The 18,643-nt window shown below is 49.3% G+C and overlaps 2 protein-coding genes across 2 annotated transcripts; both read left to right on the top strand.

Annotated features, from left to right (window-relative positions):
* Positions 1-867: 867 nt before the first annotated feature.
* LOC114444928 (fibroblast growth factor 12-like) lies at positions 868-7,245 on the top strand. Its single transcript, XM_028419828.1, has 3 exons — positions 868-997; positions 2,751-2,949; positions 3,378-7,245. Exons 1-3 carry the CDS (start codon positions 968-970, stop codon positions 3,527-3,529), a joined length of 381 nt encoding a protein of 126 aa, XP_028275629.1. The 5' UTR covers positions 868-967; the 3' UTR covers positions 3,530-7,245.
* Positions 7,246-8,462: 1,217 nt separating this feature from the next.
* On the top strand, positions 8,463-17,567 carry LOC114445184 (myelin-oligodendrocyte glycoprotein-like). The gene is made up of 6 exons (XM_028420142.1): positions 8,463-8,504; positions 9,530-9,662; positions 14,735-15,073; positions 15,153-15,254; positions 17,131-17,460; positions 17,545-17,567. Exons 2-6 carry the CDS (start codon positions 9,626-9,628, stop codon positions 17,565-17,567), a joined length of 831 nt encoding a protein of 276 aa, XP_028275943.1. The 5' UTR covers positions 8,463-8,504; positions 9,530-9,625.
* Positions 17,568-18,643: the final 1,076 nt, after the last annotated feature.

Raw genomic sequence — 18,643 nt, 5'->3', positions numbered from 1 at the left:
CAGCAGCCATCGCCACAGGCCTCTTCCTCCTCCTCCTCCTCATCCTCACCCACACTGCAGCTCCCTGAGGATTAAATCACCTCTCTGTTCATCAGCAGCTGTAACCAGCATTCAGTCACTCATACAGTATCCTCTGTCTGTCTCTGTCTCTGTCTCTGTCTCTGTCTCTGTCTCTGTCTCTGTCTCTGTCTCTGTCTCTGTCTCTGTCTGTCTCCGTCTCTCTCTGCCTCTGTCTCTGTCTCTACCTCTGTCTCTGTCTCTGTCTCTGTCTGTCTCCGTCTCTCTCTGCCTCTGTCTGTCTCTCTCTCTCTCTCTGCCTCTGTCTCTGCCTCTGTCTCTGCCTCTGCCTCTGTCTCTGTCTCTGTCTCTCTCTCTGTCTCTCTCTGTCTCTGTCTGTCTCTGCCTCTGTCTCTGTCTCTCTGTCTCTGCCTCTGCCTCTGCCTCTGCCTCTGCCTCTGTCTCTGTCTCTCTCTCTGTCTCTCTCTGTCTCTGTCTGTCTCTGCCTCTGTCTCTGTCTCTCTGTCTCTGTCTCTGTCTCTGTCTCTGTCTGTCTCTGCCTCTGCCTCTGCCTCTGTCTGTCTCTGTCTCTCTCTGTCTCTGCCTCTGCCTCTGTCTGTCTCTGTCTGTCTCTGTCTCTGCCTCTGCCTCTGTCTCTGTCTGTCTCCGTCTCTCTCTGTCTCTGCCTCTGCCTCTGTCTGTCTCTGTCTCTCTCTGTCTGTCTCTGTCTCTGCCTCTGCCTCTGCCTCTGTCTCTGTCTGTCTCTGTCTCTGTCTCTGCCTCTGTCTCCCTCTGTCTGTCTCTGCCTCTGTCTCCCTCTGTCTGTCTCTGTCTCTGTCTCTCTGTCTACCTCTGTCTCTGTCTCTCTGTGTCTCTGTGTCCGTCTCTCCCTGCAGCTCTCTTTAACCTGATCCCCGTGGGTCTGAGGGTCGTGGCGATCCAGGGAGTGAAGGCTGCCCTCTACGTGGCCATGAACGCAGAGGGATTCCTCTACACATCAGTAAGACCTGCTCTCAGTGTTTGACTTTGTCCTCGAGGTCGATAATATTTAATATTTTATCTCCAGACTGAAGAGTTCAGTGTGGCTGTGACGACACACTCGGCTCACAGGAAGGAAACACATGAGAGGAAGAATCATCATTTATTCAGCTGAGCGCTTCAAAATATTCAAACAACATCAGTTAGACTGTTTTTAGTGCCGGCTCTGGACCTGAGGGCCCCCCTTTAATTATATGGATCCTACAGCTGCAGCGTCTGAAATAAAGAAACACTTTGGGGTCTGTTGGGTGCTGTGAAGAAGAGTGTGTGCACATCGTCACATCCTGGCTTTATCCTCTGCACCTAGAAAACACCCACAATCCTTTGCAAGCGGCCCACAAAATGTCCCCACTGCATGTGTCCCTTCACAGTAAAATAACTGAACCGAGCTCTGCTGGGGCTTTTATTTTGAAAAAGGGAAGTGTTTGGGTCAGCTTCAGTGTGTTGTGTTTAAAGACCCTTCGTGTCCTCTGAGCACTCAGATCAGACCTGGCTCTGGTGGTTAGCAGCAGCGTGGTGCGTTCAGGTGCTGCTGCAGGGGTCGGAGACAAGCCGCTCCCCTTCAGAGTCAAAAGACTGAAAACATCCTGACCCCAGATCCGGTTACCGAGCGCCTCATCTAGTGTCATCTTCCTTCAGGGTATTTCAGACCGTCACAGGATCCAACGGATCCGGCTTTAAGACCCACACCTGACGGAGCTGCTCCACCCAGGACTGTGAGGAGCAGAGAGAACAATGAAAGCAGCTCACGGAGCACAGATACAGCTGCTCCACCTCACCGAGTCCATCTGGCATCCATTATTCATGTCTGCTCCTTCCATCGAAGTGCTCTTCACTGAGAGCACGGCACCACAGAGGAGGAGGAGGGTGGAGGACTTATTAACCCTTTGATTCATGGTTTTTATAGCTCTACTGTCAGTGACTCCTCTGCGTTTCTGAATATGAATATTGATAATAAGTTATGGCTTCACTCTTTCATGGTGGCGTGGTGTCTGCTGCCCTCTGTTGGCTCGGACATGCAGGAACCTGGCAGCACCGTCAGCCTGTGTGTTTAAGGCTCTTCTTGCTCAGTGTCTGGATTCTGTTCTTGTTTCGGGCTCTAGTCTTGAGGAGCGGTTTTAGCATCAGGTCTTCTTCCTGGTTTGTTTTTAGGTCAGTGTCTCCAACTGTCTCCTTATATACAGACGATGTCTGAGTTTATATCCTAAACGTCCTCACAGCGGCCTCAGGTTTGGAACACAGCTCCTTTTCCTGTGTGTAGGTGGAGTTTATAGTTTATATCAGAGCTGGTCGGCCATGTTGACATGTGTGAGCAGTGGGTCGGTAAACCAGAGTGAAACAGGAGGTTGTTCTGCTCTGATTGGCTCACTGTGACCACCTGTTATGTCCCGGGGCGTGCACACACACACACACACACACACACCTGTTATATGGGGTTAAATTAGGCCTCCTATCAGCAGAACATGCCCGGACAGTTGGAGCAGCACTGTCCCTTTCAGTGTGTGATGGTGTGTGTCCTCACAGCTCACGGTGTTGTGTGTCTGCACAGTTAATGTGTGTTGATGGTGATTTGTAGTGTTACTGCAGCTCACATCCTGCAGGCATCAGAAGGTTTTACGTTTCTCTAGAATCCAACATTTTGATTGGACAAAACAAACCGTCCTCTTTCAAAATAAAAGCGCCCACATCATGTTCTCTGTGTGTTTGTGTGTCAGGATGTGTTCACAGCAGAGTGTAAGTTCAAGGAGTCGGTGTTTGAGAACTACTACGTCATCTACTCGTCCACACTGTACCGGCAGCACGAGTCCGGCCGCGCCTGGTTCCTGGGCCTCAACAAGGACGGGGTCATCATGAAGGGAAACCGCGTGAAGAAAACCAAACCCTGCTCACACTTCGTCCCCAGACCCATCGAAGGTGAGACACACACACCTGCTTTAGACGGTGCTCAAGAGACGGAGCCGAGCTTTAGTTCAGTTCTAATAAAGCTCAGCTTAACACATGTTCAGAGAGCACCTCCAGGTCCAGGAGTAGGGGGTCCAGGGCTAGTTGTTGTGTCAGTGTGACGCTCCGTGTGGAGCTCAGAGGTCGTCCTGCAGGAACTTCCTCTGAGGACAAGGTGAAGCTCTAATATCACAGACGGAGGTTTAACAGGAAACATGAAGCTCCGTCTCTGCTTTCAGAGCCTCCCCCTCCTCCCCCATCCTCATTTAAAAATATCTGTCTATCACCTTCCTCCATCTCCTCCTCTTCCTCCATGTCCTTCACACCCCCTCCTCTCCTCCAGTGTCTCCACACAGAGTTCAGAGTTTGGTCTAATCCCACTTTTCTGTCCCCCCCTGCAGTCTGCATGTACAAGGAGCCGTCGATGCACGAGCTGGAGGAGAAGCTGCTCAAGTCCTCGCGGAGCCCAACGATGAACAGCGAGGAGCGGGCGAGGAGCCTGGAGCGGCAGCAGCAGCAGGAGGAGGAGACCACAGAGCAGGAGGGGTCATAGCCTGGAGCGCCCCCCGCAGGAGGAGGAGGAGAACTCCCATTGTAACACTCCCTCTGTTCAACAAACCACACCGACGACGACAACAACCGCCATGACGACGGCGAGGAAAACAAAGAAAAAAGAAGCTAAAACCGTGGGAAACATCTTCTTGCTCGTGATGAAGTATTTTAAATCAAACGGGGGAGGGGCAAGGGGGCGGGGCTTGTTTGGGGAAAATTCAGGACGTTGATGATGATGATTTACATTTTATGCAAAAAGCCCTGCTGAAACGGCGACGGGAGGCTAGCACACCACCACATGTAATCATCACCATCATCATCTTCATGTCACGATGAAGACAAGATGATCGAGCGAGCGCTGAGAACTCCAAAGCTTTAAGCCATGTAGAACCTTCACTTTCATTTCCTAATGAATGCAAAGACTGTCGCACTTTCAACACGCCGCGCTTCTTCCTCTTCCTCTTCCTCTTCCTCTTCCTCTCCTCTGTGTTGTTCTGTCCAGTCAGGATGAGGAGACGTTCTGTGTCAGCTGCTGTGTTCTTTAGTTTTCGGGGAGCTGCTGTGGGTTTGGTTGCAGACACTGCCAGAGAGGGAGGGACCTGTGGAGGAAACAGACGCCCCCTTCCTGTCATTGGCCAGCAGCCTTCAGGTGGAGCTCCTAGCTTGCAGTCTGCAGAAAGCCTCCATAAAGTAATCAGATTACCTGTTGACTGGGGAGGACAGACCTGAAAGACGAACTTCAGATCAAAGAAGACGAGGACGGACGTCAGTTTACAGTAAATGTGCTGACAGTGGAACAGGAAGTGGACGGACTCTGTCACTGCAGCTGTCCACAGCTCCTGTAGGGGGCGCTCTGCAGACAGTCTGATGAGCAGCAGTGATCAGTGATGTCATCAGAGGTCAGTCAGGTCAGTATTGATCCTGTATCAGAGCTGAATGTGAACAGCCTGATGTCCTCTGGTCTCTCTGACAGCTGAAGCTGAGTTAGCCCATCAAACACTAGCATGCTGCTAACGGCTGCTGATTGGTCAGTTCGGCTGCCTTCATTCTGTCTGCAGAGCGCCCCCTGTGGGACAGGAGGTTCAGACAGTGAGTTCTGTCCATATAGAAATTATGACTCCTCGCAGGACAGAGACACGTCCCCTTCATGATGAGCCGGAGACGTTTTTCATAGTTTTTCATGAAAGTAACTCTTAAAAACGTCCCTGAATGTCCCTCAGCTGTTTCCTGTCTGGTCCTCGGGTCCTCCTCAGAGTAATAACGATGTTCACTGAATCATTCTGAAACATCGGAGCTCCACCTGAAAACTGCAGCAGGAATGTGACGTCTGCGTGTGCTGCCTTCAGGGTCGGGGCATTGTGTGTAGGAGGCAGCCATATTGCATGATGTAATCTCCAACAGTGTGGTGACGCCTGACGTTTGGGGGTTTTGGGGACGTTCGGAGATGAATGTGTAACTGATCCGCTCTGAACAGGACTGACCGACAGCCAGGACTCTGTGACGATGCGATGAGGATTTCTAAGCATGCTCTCACAGCCTAAAGTCTTGTGGTTGTGATGCATTCAGGTGCCCTGATTTGTGCACTTTTACAGGCATTAGAAAGGCCACACCCCCTTTCAGTTCACTGGCCAATCACACACCAGAGAACAGTCCCACCAGAGGCAGCCCCTGGTCAGTGTTACTGCTCCCTGATCGGCTGATTATTGACGAATTGATTTCTTTATGTACAAACAGAAAGTGATGCATGTGATTACATATCGATCAGTTTGTTTTATTGATGGGCACACACAGTGTTTTTTGCTAAATCTCCACTTGCTTGAACTGAAATGAGAAATAATGTTTGTGTCATATATTGATCTTTGATTGACAGGTTTGCTGATTGATTACGATGCTTTGCCTCGTCAGTAAGTCATGACGCTGAAACCATGGAAACCACCTGCAGTGTCTGACCCAGGCGAACATTGGCAGCAGCCTGTGTTAGCGCCCCCACATGGCTGTGAACGCTCTGGTCATGATGTGTTCAGGAAACCTGGGAATTCTGTAGCAGGAGGCGACAGTGACGTCATGCTAAAAATCCAGCAGAAAGCTGCGTTAAAGAGCGTCTCTGTTGGGTAAAGTGGACGTCCCCGTCCTCTCCTGGTTTGACTTCCTGGTCCGTGATGCGTTCAGGTGTCAGCTGACGGGAGGACATGGTAGCCTGTTTAACACTGCCCTGCTTCGTTCAGGTGAAGAGCACTGCCCTGAAAACTCCGACCTCAGCTGAACTAATGACCTTTCACTTGGAAAACACTTCCTGCTGTCTTTCAAAGTAAAAGCCTGCAGATATTTTAGTGATCCAGTTTGAGAGCCTTTGCATTGAAGGTAACAGGAAGTGTTTTAGATGGATCATCAGGACTTCCTGTTTGAACATCAGACTGAGTCGCTGCACTGCCCTCTCCAAACCTTCTCCTACTTGAACCCTTTACTCCTCTCAACAGTTACCGGCAGATTTTCCCAAAAACGCCTCAACGTTTACAAAACGAGCCAGTCAGCTGACAGGAAGGCGCCGTCAGGTCACTGCCTTCAGAGATTCTCTCCAGAAATCAGAGCAAACACTGAGACACAGTGTGAGGCATAAAGTCATAAACGTGCAGACAGTCCTCGAATGCAGCACAGACTGGATGATTTTGGGACTCCGCCTCCTCCCGTCAGCTGACAGGAAATAAAAACAGATGTTTGTAGCTTGAAGCATTTTCACTCTGATCATTAAAGAATGTGCATGTGGACGAAATATAACTGTTAGCACTGTTAGCCAACACGCTGCTGCTCCTGCCGCCATTTTGAATCCAGAGATGAAGAAAGGGGGCGGGGTCAGGGTGGGCGGGGCTGAAGAGTTTGGCTGATTTTTACATTGTTGTATTTTTGTTGCTGAAGATGGAATGATGAAGGACAAAGAATGAACCAATCACAATCCACCGTACTGCCTCTGAGAACGTCTTCCAGTTTGGACCAACAGGAGCTGAAACACGAGCGTCCGGTCCAGACGGGCTGCCTTCAGGGCCACACAGGAGCGAGCTCCTCAGTTTGTCCTCATCATCACTGATCATTCAGAACTGTGATTGATCAGGTGGATCAATCTGTCACCTCTGGTTTTAATTTTGAAATTAAAAACGGTTAATCCAAACAGACCGAGACTCAAAACCGAAGATAATATTTTAAATTGATGTAGAAAAGTTTTTAAAAGTCTCCTCCGGACCTCTCATAATAAATGTGAACAAATCAAAACAATTGATCAGAAAATATCTGCGAACGTCTGTACTGTGTCTGCAGCATTAACTTCAGATGTTCTGACATAATTTCTGGATCTGGATCCTCTGTGATCACAGGACGGGGTCAGCCTGGTCCTGCGGCCCCTGAAGGCAGCATCAGTCTGGTTGTAGAAGTAGAATACATAGAGAGGACACCCTGCCGTGGATGTCTGTGATGTCAGAGACACTCGGCCTGCAGGTGGCACCGCTGACATCTGTCTGACGCAGAGTGATGATGTCATTACCGAGTGACAGAGCTGGGAGGACGAGCTGTCGCCATGTTGAAATGTTTCTGGGTCTTTCTTTGTGTTTGCTGATGTTTGCACCTTTTCTGAGACACCTTCATATAACGCATCATATATTAGAAAAACGTCATCGCCAACACGCAGCAGGATGAAAAAGATGAAAAATTAAAAAGTATGAAACCTGAGTCTGACCCGCCTGTCATTCATGACTCAATGTGAAATAAATATTGAACAGCAGCAGCTGAGATCTGAGCGTTACACACATGTTGTATCACATGTAAACAAAGGAGGTTTGGATCTGTCCAATCAGAGTCCAGTCAGGAAGTGCTGTCAGTTCTGACCAATCAGAGTCCAGTCAGGAAGTGCGGTCAGTTCTGTGTCTGTTGCTTCATGAAGACTTGTTTCAGTCAGTGACTTTGTGCTCATGTTGTCCTCTATGCTGCAGCCTAGTGCAGAGGAAATATGAGTTTCAAAATAAAGTTCCTGCCGGCAGCTGATCTGTGATGAGGATTCTTCAAAACTCTCTGTTCTCCTGAAGGTAAAAGGAGCTGCAGCACAGACACACAAAACACAGAGAGCTTCATCACCTTTAACCAGCAGAGACACAACCACACTGCACCATCTCAACACAACAAAACACAACACACAGTGAGCTGATGCTGTCTGAGTGACCCTGAATGCAGCTCAGCTGATGAGGAGGTAAGTGAACGCACCGCTATTGTACCAGGATCAAAGCTAATGATCAGTGAGGTCATCAATACATGTGACAGTGATGATCTGCACTGATCAGTGGATTGTTGTGTCACATGTTCATTATTGTGTGAAACCAGGAAGCAAACGATGAAAACAAAACAATCCTGAGGAAATATTCAGGCTTTTATTGTGAAAATCTCAGACAGCATCATTCACTGCAGTGTGTCCAAAGATCCAGCAGAGGGCGCCCACTGAGCACACATGCTGCACCTTAGAGTCAGTCCAGGACAGGTGTAGAGAACAGGTCAGTGTGATGGAGCAGCAGCACAGACACACACATTTAAAGTCCACATGAAGCAAACCTGGATTTGAACCAGCAACCTTCTCACTGTGAGGACACATCTGACCTCTGACCTGGAAGTCCTTTTACACTTTGATCTGTTTAACCCTTAATATGATCTGACTGTGTGAGAGAGAGAGAGAGACAGAGTGTCTGTGTGTGTGTGTGTTTCCTGATAAAGGTGTGTTCTCAGTCAGACTGGTTTGTGTGCGTTCCAGGTGAGATGCAGGTTTCAGGTGAGCTTCCTCATCAGAGCGACTCTGAGTGAATGAGGACACTGTGGACTCTGAGAGGACACTATTTGGACAATCTAACACCTCTGTGAGGACACTGTGTCTCTGTGAGGGTCTGGATCCTGGTGAAGGTAACAGGTGTGGACAGAGAGGAGTAAAGGTGGAGCAGACATGTTGTGTGAGTGAATGAAAGACGTCTGCAGTTTGAGCTCCATCTGCTGACAGAGCTCTGATTGAACTGTCCTCTGAAGACTGTCAGTGTCTGTCTGTCCTCTGAAGACTGTCTGTCTGTCCTCTGAAGACTGTCAGTGTCTGTCCTCTGAAGACTGTCAGTGTCTCTGAAGACTGTCAGTGTCTGTCTGTCCTCTGAAGACTGTCAGTGTCTGTCTGTCCTCTGAAGACTGTCAGTGTCTGTCCTCTGAAGACTGTCAGTGTCTGTCTGTCCTCTGAAATCTCAGTATCTGTCTGTCCTCTGAGGTCTCTGTCAGTGTCTGTCTGTCCTCTGAAGACTGTCAGTGTCTCTCTGTCCTCTGAAGACTGTCAGTGTCTGTCCTCTGAAGACTGTCAGTGTCTCTCTGTCCTCTGAAGACTGTCAGTGTCTGTCTGTCCTCTGAATTCTGTCAGTGTCTGTCTGTCAGTGTCTGCCTGTCCTCTGAATTCTGTCAGTGTCTGTCTGTCCTCTGAAGACTGTCAGTGTCTGTCCTCTGAAGTCTGTCAGTGTCTGTGTGTCCTCTGAAGTCTGTCAGTGTCTGCCTGTCCTCTGAATTCTGTCAATGTCTGTCTGTCCTCTGGAGTCTGTCAGTCTCTTTGTCCTATGAAGTCTCAGTCGGTGTCTGTCTGTCCTCTGAAGTCTCAGTCAGTGTCCATCTGTCCTCTGAAGTCTGTCAGAGTCTGTCTGTCCTCTGAAGTCTCAGTGTCTGTCCTCTGAAGTCTCAGTCAGTGTCTGTCTGTCTCAGGCGTCCTCTTTGTTGTCACAGGTTGTCCACATCAGCTCACTGTTTGCTGTCCCTGCAGTCACATGTTGGACTTTAGTCCTCTGTGTCCTGAGGGCCCAGCTGAACCTTTAACAGTGTCTCTGCTGCTTTAAAGCGTCTCTGAGCAGCTCTCAGATTTCCTGTCCTTCATCTCTGGATGACGTTGACACTGTGCAGAGCTCTGATTGGTCCCTTCAGGTCCCTCATAGTGTCTCTGCTGTGCTTTCAGGTTGTGTGGGTCCTCCTGTGCTGTGATTGGACGGAGCTCGGCCTGATCCTTCCTGTATGTGGAGCTGACGGTCAGGTTGGGTCGGAGCTGCTGAAGATGAAGGTGTTGGTGCTGTGTGTGATCCTCCTGCAGGGTAAGAGGAGCTTCCTCAGCCTCACGGCTTCTTCCTGTTGTTGACTGAGTGTCTGTTCCGGTCTGATTGATCTCTCCTGTGTCTTGTTACTTTGTGTCCCTGTGCTTCTCTGTGGTCAGTTTGTCTGTGTTGTGTCTCTGTGCGTCTTCCTGTCTTTGTCCTCCTGGTGTCTCTGTTTGGTTTGGGTTTTTGTGACAGCCTGAGTAAAGTTTGTCTTCATCTGGACGTGTTGATGAAGGTTCTCAGTCATCAGGTCATCTTCATCCAGGAGGTTGGAGCATGTGGACTTGTACAGTCCTCCTGAAGACGTTCCTCTGCTCCTCCATCAGCACCATCAGTTCTAACTGGAGCTCAGTGGGGGGTCTGTGTGAGACTCTGAATGTCTCCATACTGACCCGTGTTACCTTGATGAGTGTCGTGGGCAAGCTGTATCAGAATCAGAATCAGAATCAGAATCAGAAATACTTTATTGATCCCCGGGGGGAAATTGTTTTCATTCCAGGTGCTCCATGTATACTCAAAAAGACAGAAATACAAATAAGGTAAAGTAGTGAGCGTAAAAAATAAAAAAATAAAAAAAAAATACATAAAAAAAAATATAAATAAAAACCTAATAAATTCTAAACATTAATATACATTCAAGTCAAATCCTGGCAAGTGGAGACTAAAGTCATATATAATACAACTTGTACCATGTGCAGTAAAATCTTGTCTGAATAAATCCAATATGGATATGATTACAGGACAGTGTGTTCTGATCTCAGAGGGAGGTGTTGTACAGTTTGATGGCCACAGGAAGGAAGGACCTCCTGTGGCGCTCAGTGGTGCATTTAGGAGGGATCAGTCTGGCGCTGAACGTACTCCTGCACTTCAGCAGCACGTGGTGTAGAGGATGGAAGCTGTTCTCCAGGATCCCCTGCAGCTTAGACAGCATCCTTCTGTCTGACACTGCTGTCAGGGAGTCCAGCTCCACCCCCACCACATCCCCGGCCCTTCTGATCAGTTTGTTGAGTCTGTTTGTGTCCGCTGCTTTCAGTCTGCTGCCCCAGCACACAACAGCAAACAAAATGGCACTGGCAACCACAGACTCATAAAAAATCCTCAGCATAGTCCGACAGATGTTAAAGGACCGGAGCCTCCTCAGAAAATAGAGGCGGCTCTGGCCCTTCTTGTAGAGGGCTTCAGTATTTTTAGTCCAGTCCAGTTTATTGTCCAACACCACTCCCAGGTTTTTGTAATCCTCCACAATGTCCACACTCTGCCCACCGATGGAAACTGGAGCCGCGAGTGTCTTGGTCCTCCTCAGGTCCACAACCAGCTCCCTTGTCTTTGCCACACTGAGCAGCAGATGGTTCCGCTCGCACCATGTAACAAAGTTGTCAACCACAGTCCTGTACTCAGACTCTCCACCTTTGCTGATACAACCCACTATGGCAGAGTCATCAGAAAACTTCTGAAGGTGACATGACTCTGTGTGGTAGCTGAAGTCAGAGGTGTAGAGCGTGAAGAGGAAGGGAGAGAGGACTGTCCCTTGTGGGGCTCCGGTGCTGCTGACCACAGTGTCAGACAAACACCGCTGCATCCGCACATACTGTGGTCTACCAGTTAGATAATCCACAATCCATGACACAAGGGGGAGCTCTACCTGCATCGCTGTCAGTTTCTCACCCAGGAGAGCAGCTTGATGGTGTTGAAGGCACTGGAGAAGTCAAAAAACATGACTCTCACAGTGCTCGCTGGCTGGTCCAGGTGGGTGTAGACCCGGTTCAGCAGGTAGATGATGGGATCCTCAACTCCCAGCTGGGGCTGGTAGGCGAACTGGAGAGGGTCCAGGTGAGGCCTAACAGTAGGCCGGAGCTGTTCCAGAATGAGTCTCTCCAGGGTCTTCATGATGTGTGACGTCAGTGCCACTGGTCGGTAGTCCGAAGAACCACTGGGCCGCGGTGTCTTCGACACCGGCACTATGCAGGACGTCTTCCACAGCACAGGGACCCGCTGGAGACTCAGGCTCATGATGAAGACCCGGTGAAGCACTCCACAGAGCTGGTCAGCACAGTCTTTGAGGACCCGAGGGCTAACACCATCAGGTCCAGCAGCCTTGCTGGTGGGGAGTTTGCTCAGCTGTCTTCGAACCTGCAGAGGTGTGAAGAGTGGAGACTGAGAGTGCGGAGGAGGGGAGTGCACAGACAGAAGAGGGCCGTTAGAGGAGGTGATTGGAGGTGGGGGTGGGGGGCCATTGTAGGAGATGGAGGCGTCAAGAGGGGGGAGGGGAGGGAGCAGTGCAGGTTCCAAACCAGGAGACTCAGCGTGGACCGGGACCGCAGTGTCAAATCTGTTAAAGAACAGGTTTAATTCATTGGCCCTTTACACGCTACCATCAACCCCTCTGGTAGCTGGTCTGAAACCTGTGATGGTCCTCATGCCACTCCAGACCTCCCTCATGTTGTTCTGCTGGAGCTTCCACTCCAGCTTCCTCCTGTAGTGTTCTTTAAGGCTGTTCCATACTCCGCGAGACAAAGAGCGGAGAACGCGCTCCACGGGTGGTAAGAGATTAAAAAAAAGGTCTTTTCCGCACTGAGGTACCATACTCCGCGAGACGTGTGTGTGCAGAACTCCTCATGCGGCCCGCCCACTAAACTATAAGGAAAGACTTTACTGAGTTTTTTAACACACCACAAGGACTTGTGCCATGGCAAGAGGGCATTATACAGAGAGGGGGCCTGCAACAGCGTGAGATGTCCGGCGATGAGTTGTGAAAATGCGACATTAAAAGTAACAATAGCAAAGATTCAGTGTTTGTGCCTTTATGACCACATTTGCACATCTACTGTGTTCCAATGTGCCTGCGATACTTCAAACTGTCCGGTGATGAGCTGTGAAGATGCGACATTAAAAGTAACAATAGCAAAGATATACAGACATTGTTAACGAGCCTGTTATGCCCTGGTATGTAGGAGTATATAGAATGGTAATAACAGTCACCATCTGGTATGTGTGAATGGCTGTCTGGAGTTATTGGTGACAAATCACCCTGACTTGCCTTTCTTTCTTTCTTTTATTGCTCATCATGCAAAACCAGTATGGTCTTATCTAAATCTGTTGAATCAGCGCTGTTTATACACCTACCTATATACCTGGAGAGGCTCTTGCGCTTCTCCACTTTCATCACGCCCACAATACATTCCGACCAATCACAGCATGGTTGCCGCACAGCCTTGAAAGACAAAGTTCGGCCCGGACCCTGTGCACAGGAGTGCGGATCAGCGGGCGGTCAGAGACAAAAAATGACGTCATTTTGTGGGCGTACCGTCTGCACGGGGGAAAAATGTCTTTGTCTCGCGGAGTATGGATCCAGCTTTAGCCTCTCTGGTTTTCACCTTCAAGTCTCTCTGAATGGCCCTCAGCTCCTCCCTGTTGCCACCTCTGAAAGCTGCTTCTTTTCATTGAGGATGGCTTTGATGTCCTTTGTTACCCAGGGCTTGTTGTTTGGGTAACATGTAACAGTCCTTGTTGTGACGTTGCAGTCAACACAGAAATTAATGTAGTCAGTGATGCACCCTGTAAGCCCATCAATGTCCTCACCATGCGGCTCACAGAGCACCTCCCAGTCTGTTGTTTCAAAGCAGCCCTGCAGTGCCAGACAGCTGTCCTCTGACCATCTCCTCACTGTCCTTGTGGTCACAGGCAGCCTCTTAACCAAGGGCTCGTAACAGGGGTTGAGGTGAATCAAGTTGTGATCCGATCTTCCCAGTATGAGCTGTGGCTGAAGAGTCGGGAGAGTCACAACTCGCTGAGTTCCTCCGATCAAAACCTTCAGTTCTGCCAGCTCAGCCTGTGCACGGTGGACGGGCAGAAGAGCAGCATCAAGGCCCTTAGCTGTACGGGCCAACCATTCCTTAGATAAGCCACCATTGCTACGATATCATCCTCCAGCTCCTGTAGGTCAGAGGACGGCAGGGGCATGCGGGACAACCAATCACAACCCAGTTTGTGTTCCACGGTGTAGTTAAAGCACGAGGCTGCAGACCATCTTGAAATCCTCATACCTGCTGGTCCGAAGCCTTTAGTGGACAGCAGGGCTGTTAGTGGGCTGTGGTCTGTGCGCAGGGTGAAGTGTCTTCCCCACAGCTGACCACACATGAGACAGAGCCTCTTTCTGTATGATGGAGTATCTCCTCTCAGTCAGTAAGGGACCTGGATGCTAATGCACCGGTCTTTTCAGTGTGTCCCTGTAGCTGGGTGAGACCTGCACCTATGCTGTAGTCACAGGCGACTGCAGTGACAAAAGCAGGGACAGCACGTGTAGTAATCCGTCCTTGGATGTGTGAAAAAGCCTCTAGTGCAGCATCAGTCCATTTAAATCCTTCTGCAGTGGAGCACTAAGCGGTTCCACAACAGAGCCACAGCAGGGGGTGAACTCTGAACACCACCCTGTGAGGCCCAGGAAGGACTGTAGGGCCGTGGCATCACGAGGGGGAGGGGCCTCTGTTATAGCAGTGACATGGTCTGGATTGGGACCGATGCCTGAGGCAGAAACAACATGGCCTAAAAATACAAGTTCTGAAGAGGAACTTGTCCACTAGTAACTTCAATCCACTGCTGTTCAGTCGGTGCAGCTTGGAGTCTCGTCTGGTGCAGTGTAGGAGTGTTCGCACACACTAGAATATCATGGAAGTAACACTGTACACCATCCAGACCTCCCAAAGTCTGTGACCTCATCCTCTGCATGCACTCAGGGCTGAGACTGAAGTGAACCAGAAAAGTGCTCTGTGCTGCAGGGTCCTGATGAGTCCCAGCTTGTGTTCCAGTGGCTGGTGTGAATCAAACAGCAGGGTTTCCTGTACACTTCCTTGTTGAGGCTCCTGTCCTCCTCAGTGTGGACTGTGCAGTCCAAGAAGGCCAGATTGTTGTCCCTGCTGTCCTCCCCATTGAACCATGTTGTTATCCTCTGCATTGATGTGATCAGTTCATGGGTCTTGGATTGATTAATTATGGACATTCAATCAATAATTCAAGCTCAGGTCAGGTCAGCTGCTCAGATGGACCGTCTCTCTGTCTCTGTGTCCTCACAGGGTCCCAGCATGTCTCAGCTGTGGAGCTGTATGAGGGGGACTCTGTCCTGCTGCCCTGTGACTTTTACACTTTTGACCTGGACAACCCCACAGTGGTGTGGAGCCGTGAAGACCTCCGTCCTTCAACCGTCCACCAGCGTCAGCTGGAAGGAGACGAGCTGACGGAGCAGAACCAGGCTTACAGAGGACGAACGTCCATGATCGCTGACGCTCTGGATTCTGGAGACCTGACCCTGAACCTGACCAACCTCCAACTGTCTGACAGCGGCAGCTACACCTGCACCGTCAGAGTGCCAACAGATGAGTTGAAAATAACTGACGTACAGCTGCAGGTCAAAGGTCAGCAACACACCACAACACCTGCTGTAGATCCAGGTCAGAGGTCAGAGGTCATGTTGTTCTTTGTGTTCCTCCACAGAAAGATTTCCAACCTGGGCCATAGTCCTCCTGGTCCTCCTGGTCCTGGTCCTGGCTGTCTCTGGGGGTCTCTTGTTTCATTTCCGGCACTATTTCATGTCAGGTGAGTCCCTTTCATCCCACACTACCCATAATGCAGCGGGCTAACATGTGCTGGACTCCACCTGCTGCTTTGCTGTAAAAACTAGACGAAGAGTCAAAAATCCGAGCAGCAGAATCAGCTTCAGAGTTTTAATTGTGTCCTCAAGACGAGACGGCAACCAAACCCACGTTAGTGTCCTCCTGAAGACACAAAGCAGTGGACTGTAGTCCTCTCTGGTCCTCCTCCTCTGTAACACCCACTGTTCTTTAAGAACCTCCATCACTGCAGAAATAATGGTGGACTGCATCAGCTCAGCCCAGTGAGCTCACATGGACAGGACCAGGACCTCCAGTTTTAAAGTCCACATGAACTCATCCTTGTCTCAGCTCCTAGTGGACGTCCTCTGTCCATTACTGTGTCCTTTATTACCAGGAGAAAGAGGGACACATTTGTCCTCATCTCAGGGAGCCTTTAACGCAGAGGTCACTAACGGGTGGACCCAGAAGCCGTCCCATACGGACCCGACCTTACAGTCCAAACAGCAGGTTATTCTTTAAATCCTGAGGGGAGCTTCTATTGTAACAGCTGCAGCTTTCGTTGTCTTTATGGTAGCAGCTTAGTGCACGAGGAAACACACAGACCAATTGCATACAAGTTTGTCCATCCCACGTGATGTCAGCCAATCAGATCTGGACATTTCAGGTGGTAAAACTTATGACTCTACAATACAGAGTCAGAGGCAAGCTGCAGACAGGTTACAGGTGAACAAACAAGAGAAAAGAAAGACAGCTGTTGCGGCTCTGGATGAGAGCCGCATCTGCGCCGGTCAATAATACAAAAACAAAAGGCAACTGGCGATCCAGAATTGTGCTTGAATGTTTATTAACTTAAATTACAAACTTTCCAGGAGAAAAAAAAAATCGCTTTCTACAGTCTGTCTTTGCAGTCAAAAAACTGTCCCACTTCCCTCTGACCAGCATCTCTCAGGTATCACTGATTGCCTTGTTGTGGCAACTCTTCTGCTCTGGTGTAAAATGAAATAGAGACTTCTGCCGGCCGACAAGGATTTATTCTTTGCAAAGAAGGTCAATCAAAAACACTCTAGCAGTCAGAATGAATGAAAGACCCTGAACATGGGGAACATGTCACAGTTATACCTGCAGCAGCCTCCCCCAACTCAAGTCACACCCTCTTCTAGCTGTGAGACACAGCTGAAGGTTTCAGTCATCATGCAGAAAACACAACAGCATTTCTAAAAGGGTAGGGACAACCCGTCTTGATCCTGATTGGATGGAACATGCTAAAATAAGATGATGTGATTGGTTGTTTTGCTGCCAGTCAAGACGCTGTGAGTGGTCAGCTACGCAGAATTGTAAACCCTGTGATGTGCTTTGACACAAACAGAACAGAAAGCATGCAGCTACTGTCCACATTGAGGAAAGACTGATGTGTGACAAATCAGTAAGACCTAAACGGTGAGGTGCTGTTTCAGTTACAGGGCTGAAAGGGACCAAGTGTGAAAACCCCCTGAACCTGGTGCAGGACACAGCCGAGTAGAAACAGGAAGTACTACCGGGTTCTGTCCAATAAGGACCAAGACATGTTGTCCCTACTCTTTCTGTTTCCTGAATGTCTGTGTTTTGACCTTCAGGGCCACCGTATCAGAGCCTCACAGCAGAATGATGAGACAGCAGACTGGACTGATTATGATCTTTGTATTGATTATTAATAAGAGACTGAATCAGATTAACTGTTACACTGACACACACACACACACACACACACACATAATGTGTCTCATTACGTCCATGAATCAGGGACAGGATGTCTCAGTTCACATCATTGTCCACACACATCAGGACATGTACAGCTCATGTTGGTCTTTGTTGTCTCTCAGTCTACAAGGTGGAGGTGGAATCTGGGGTGAAGTCTGTCCAGCTGCCCTGCAAAACCACAGCTCACCTGCCTGTAGACGCTAAAGTGGAGTGGACAGACGGAGACAACAGGAAGGTCCACGTGTATGAGAACGGCTCTGACCGACCTGCAGACCAGCACCAGGATTACAGAAACAGAACAAAGATGAAGAAAAACCCGCTGAGAACTGGAGACCTCAGTCTGACCCTGAGACACCCCACAGGTGGAGACAACAACACCTACACCTGCACCGTCTACAACAAGGAGGGAGACATCCTGATGAAGAATCAAGTGATACTTGATGTCAGAGGGGGTCAGTTTGTGTGTGTCTGTGTGTCTCTGTGTGTGTTTCCTGATGAAGGTGTGTCTCAGTCAGACTGGTTTGTGTGCATTCCAGGTGAGATCTACTCATATGAATGATCATATTAATGGAGACACAGGCTGAGGAGGAGGGGCAGCAGTCCACCACTACAGTTTATTCATTAATCCCAGATCTTAAGCTTTCAAACTCTTTCTTCTTCTTCTTCTTCTTTCTTTCAAACCATCTGTCCTCCCAGTCTAGAATTGGGACAGTGAAGCACAGAACTGATTTTAAGATTCTTTTATTCGTTGTTAAGTGTTTGCATGGGCTGGCCCCGGACTATTTATCAGACCTCCTGGTATTACATCGGCCCTCCAGAGCTCTTAGGTCTGCTAACCAAATGGCTCTGGAGGTCCCCCGATCTCTTTTAAAAACTAGAGGTGACCGGGCCTTCTCAGTCGTGGCTCCCACTCTGTGGAGCGCTCTGCCTCTAGCTGTGCAAACGGCCTCACCACTTTTAAATCTCTACTTAAGACTCACTTGTTCACCTCGGCCTCTGCCTGAGTATTGGCAGCTCTTGGGGATTTTATGTTTCATGATTGTATCTTTGTCAAACAAAGGCAGGTAATCTGAGCACATTATCACTGCTCAGCACCACAAATGGTTAAGTCTCTGATCAGCTGTTCAGCTGAGCCACAGTCACATCGTCACATCATGCTGTCCTTCAGGACTTTGTCCTCTGACAGGTTCTGCGCTCTGACCCTTCACACAGCCACACCCTGTGATGGTGCCAGCCTGCTTCAGTGCAGCTGTGGAGCCTCCGTCTCTTCTGAGTCTGTGTTTGTTGGCTTGTTGCTGCTTGAGTGCATAAAGTGCAGCAGAATAATGATCAATATTCATATGATCTGTCATTCAGGAAGCTCGTTCCCTCTGTTTATCTGACAGACGTCATCAGATGTGAGGTTTGTCCCTTCACTCTTCAGCAGCTGCATCCACAGTCAGCTCTGTTATTAGAAAGTCCACAGAGACAAACAGGACGGCTCCAATCCAACTTATTGATTTCTGATTTTGATCAGGATCAATCGAAATGGAGGTCCAGCTGCAAAAGGTGTTCTTTATGAAACATGGCCTTATGGATCTATATGATCCCTCAACATGTGACGCATCTTTGAACCAATGAACTGTCAGCAAACAG

Source organism: Parambassis ranga, chromosome 13 (assembly GCF_900634625.1).
Source record: "Parambassis ranga chromosome 13, fParRan2.1, whole genome shotgun sequence".
NCBI lineage: Eukaryota > Metazoa > Chordata > Actinopteri > Ambassidae > Parambassis > Parambassis ranga.
Note: the sequence above shows the minus strand (reverse complement) of the source record. Positions and strands in the feature narration are given on the sequence as shown.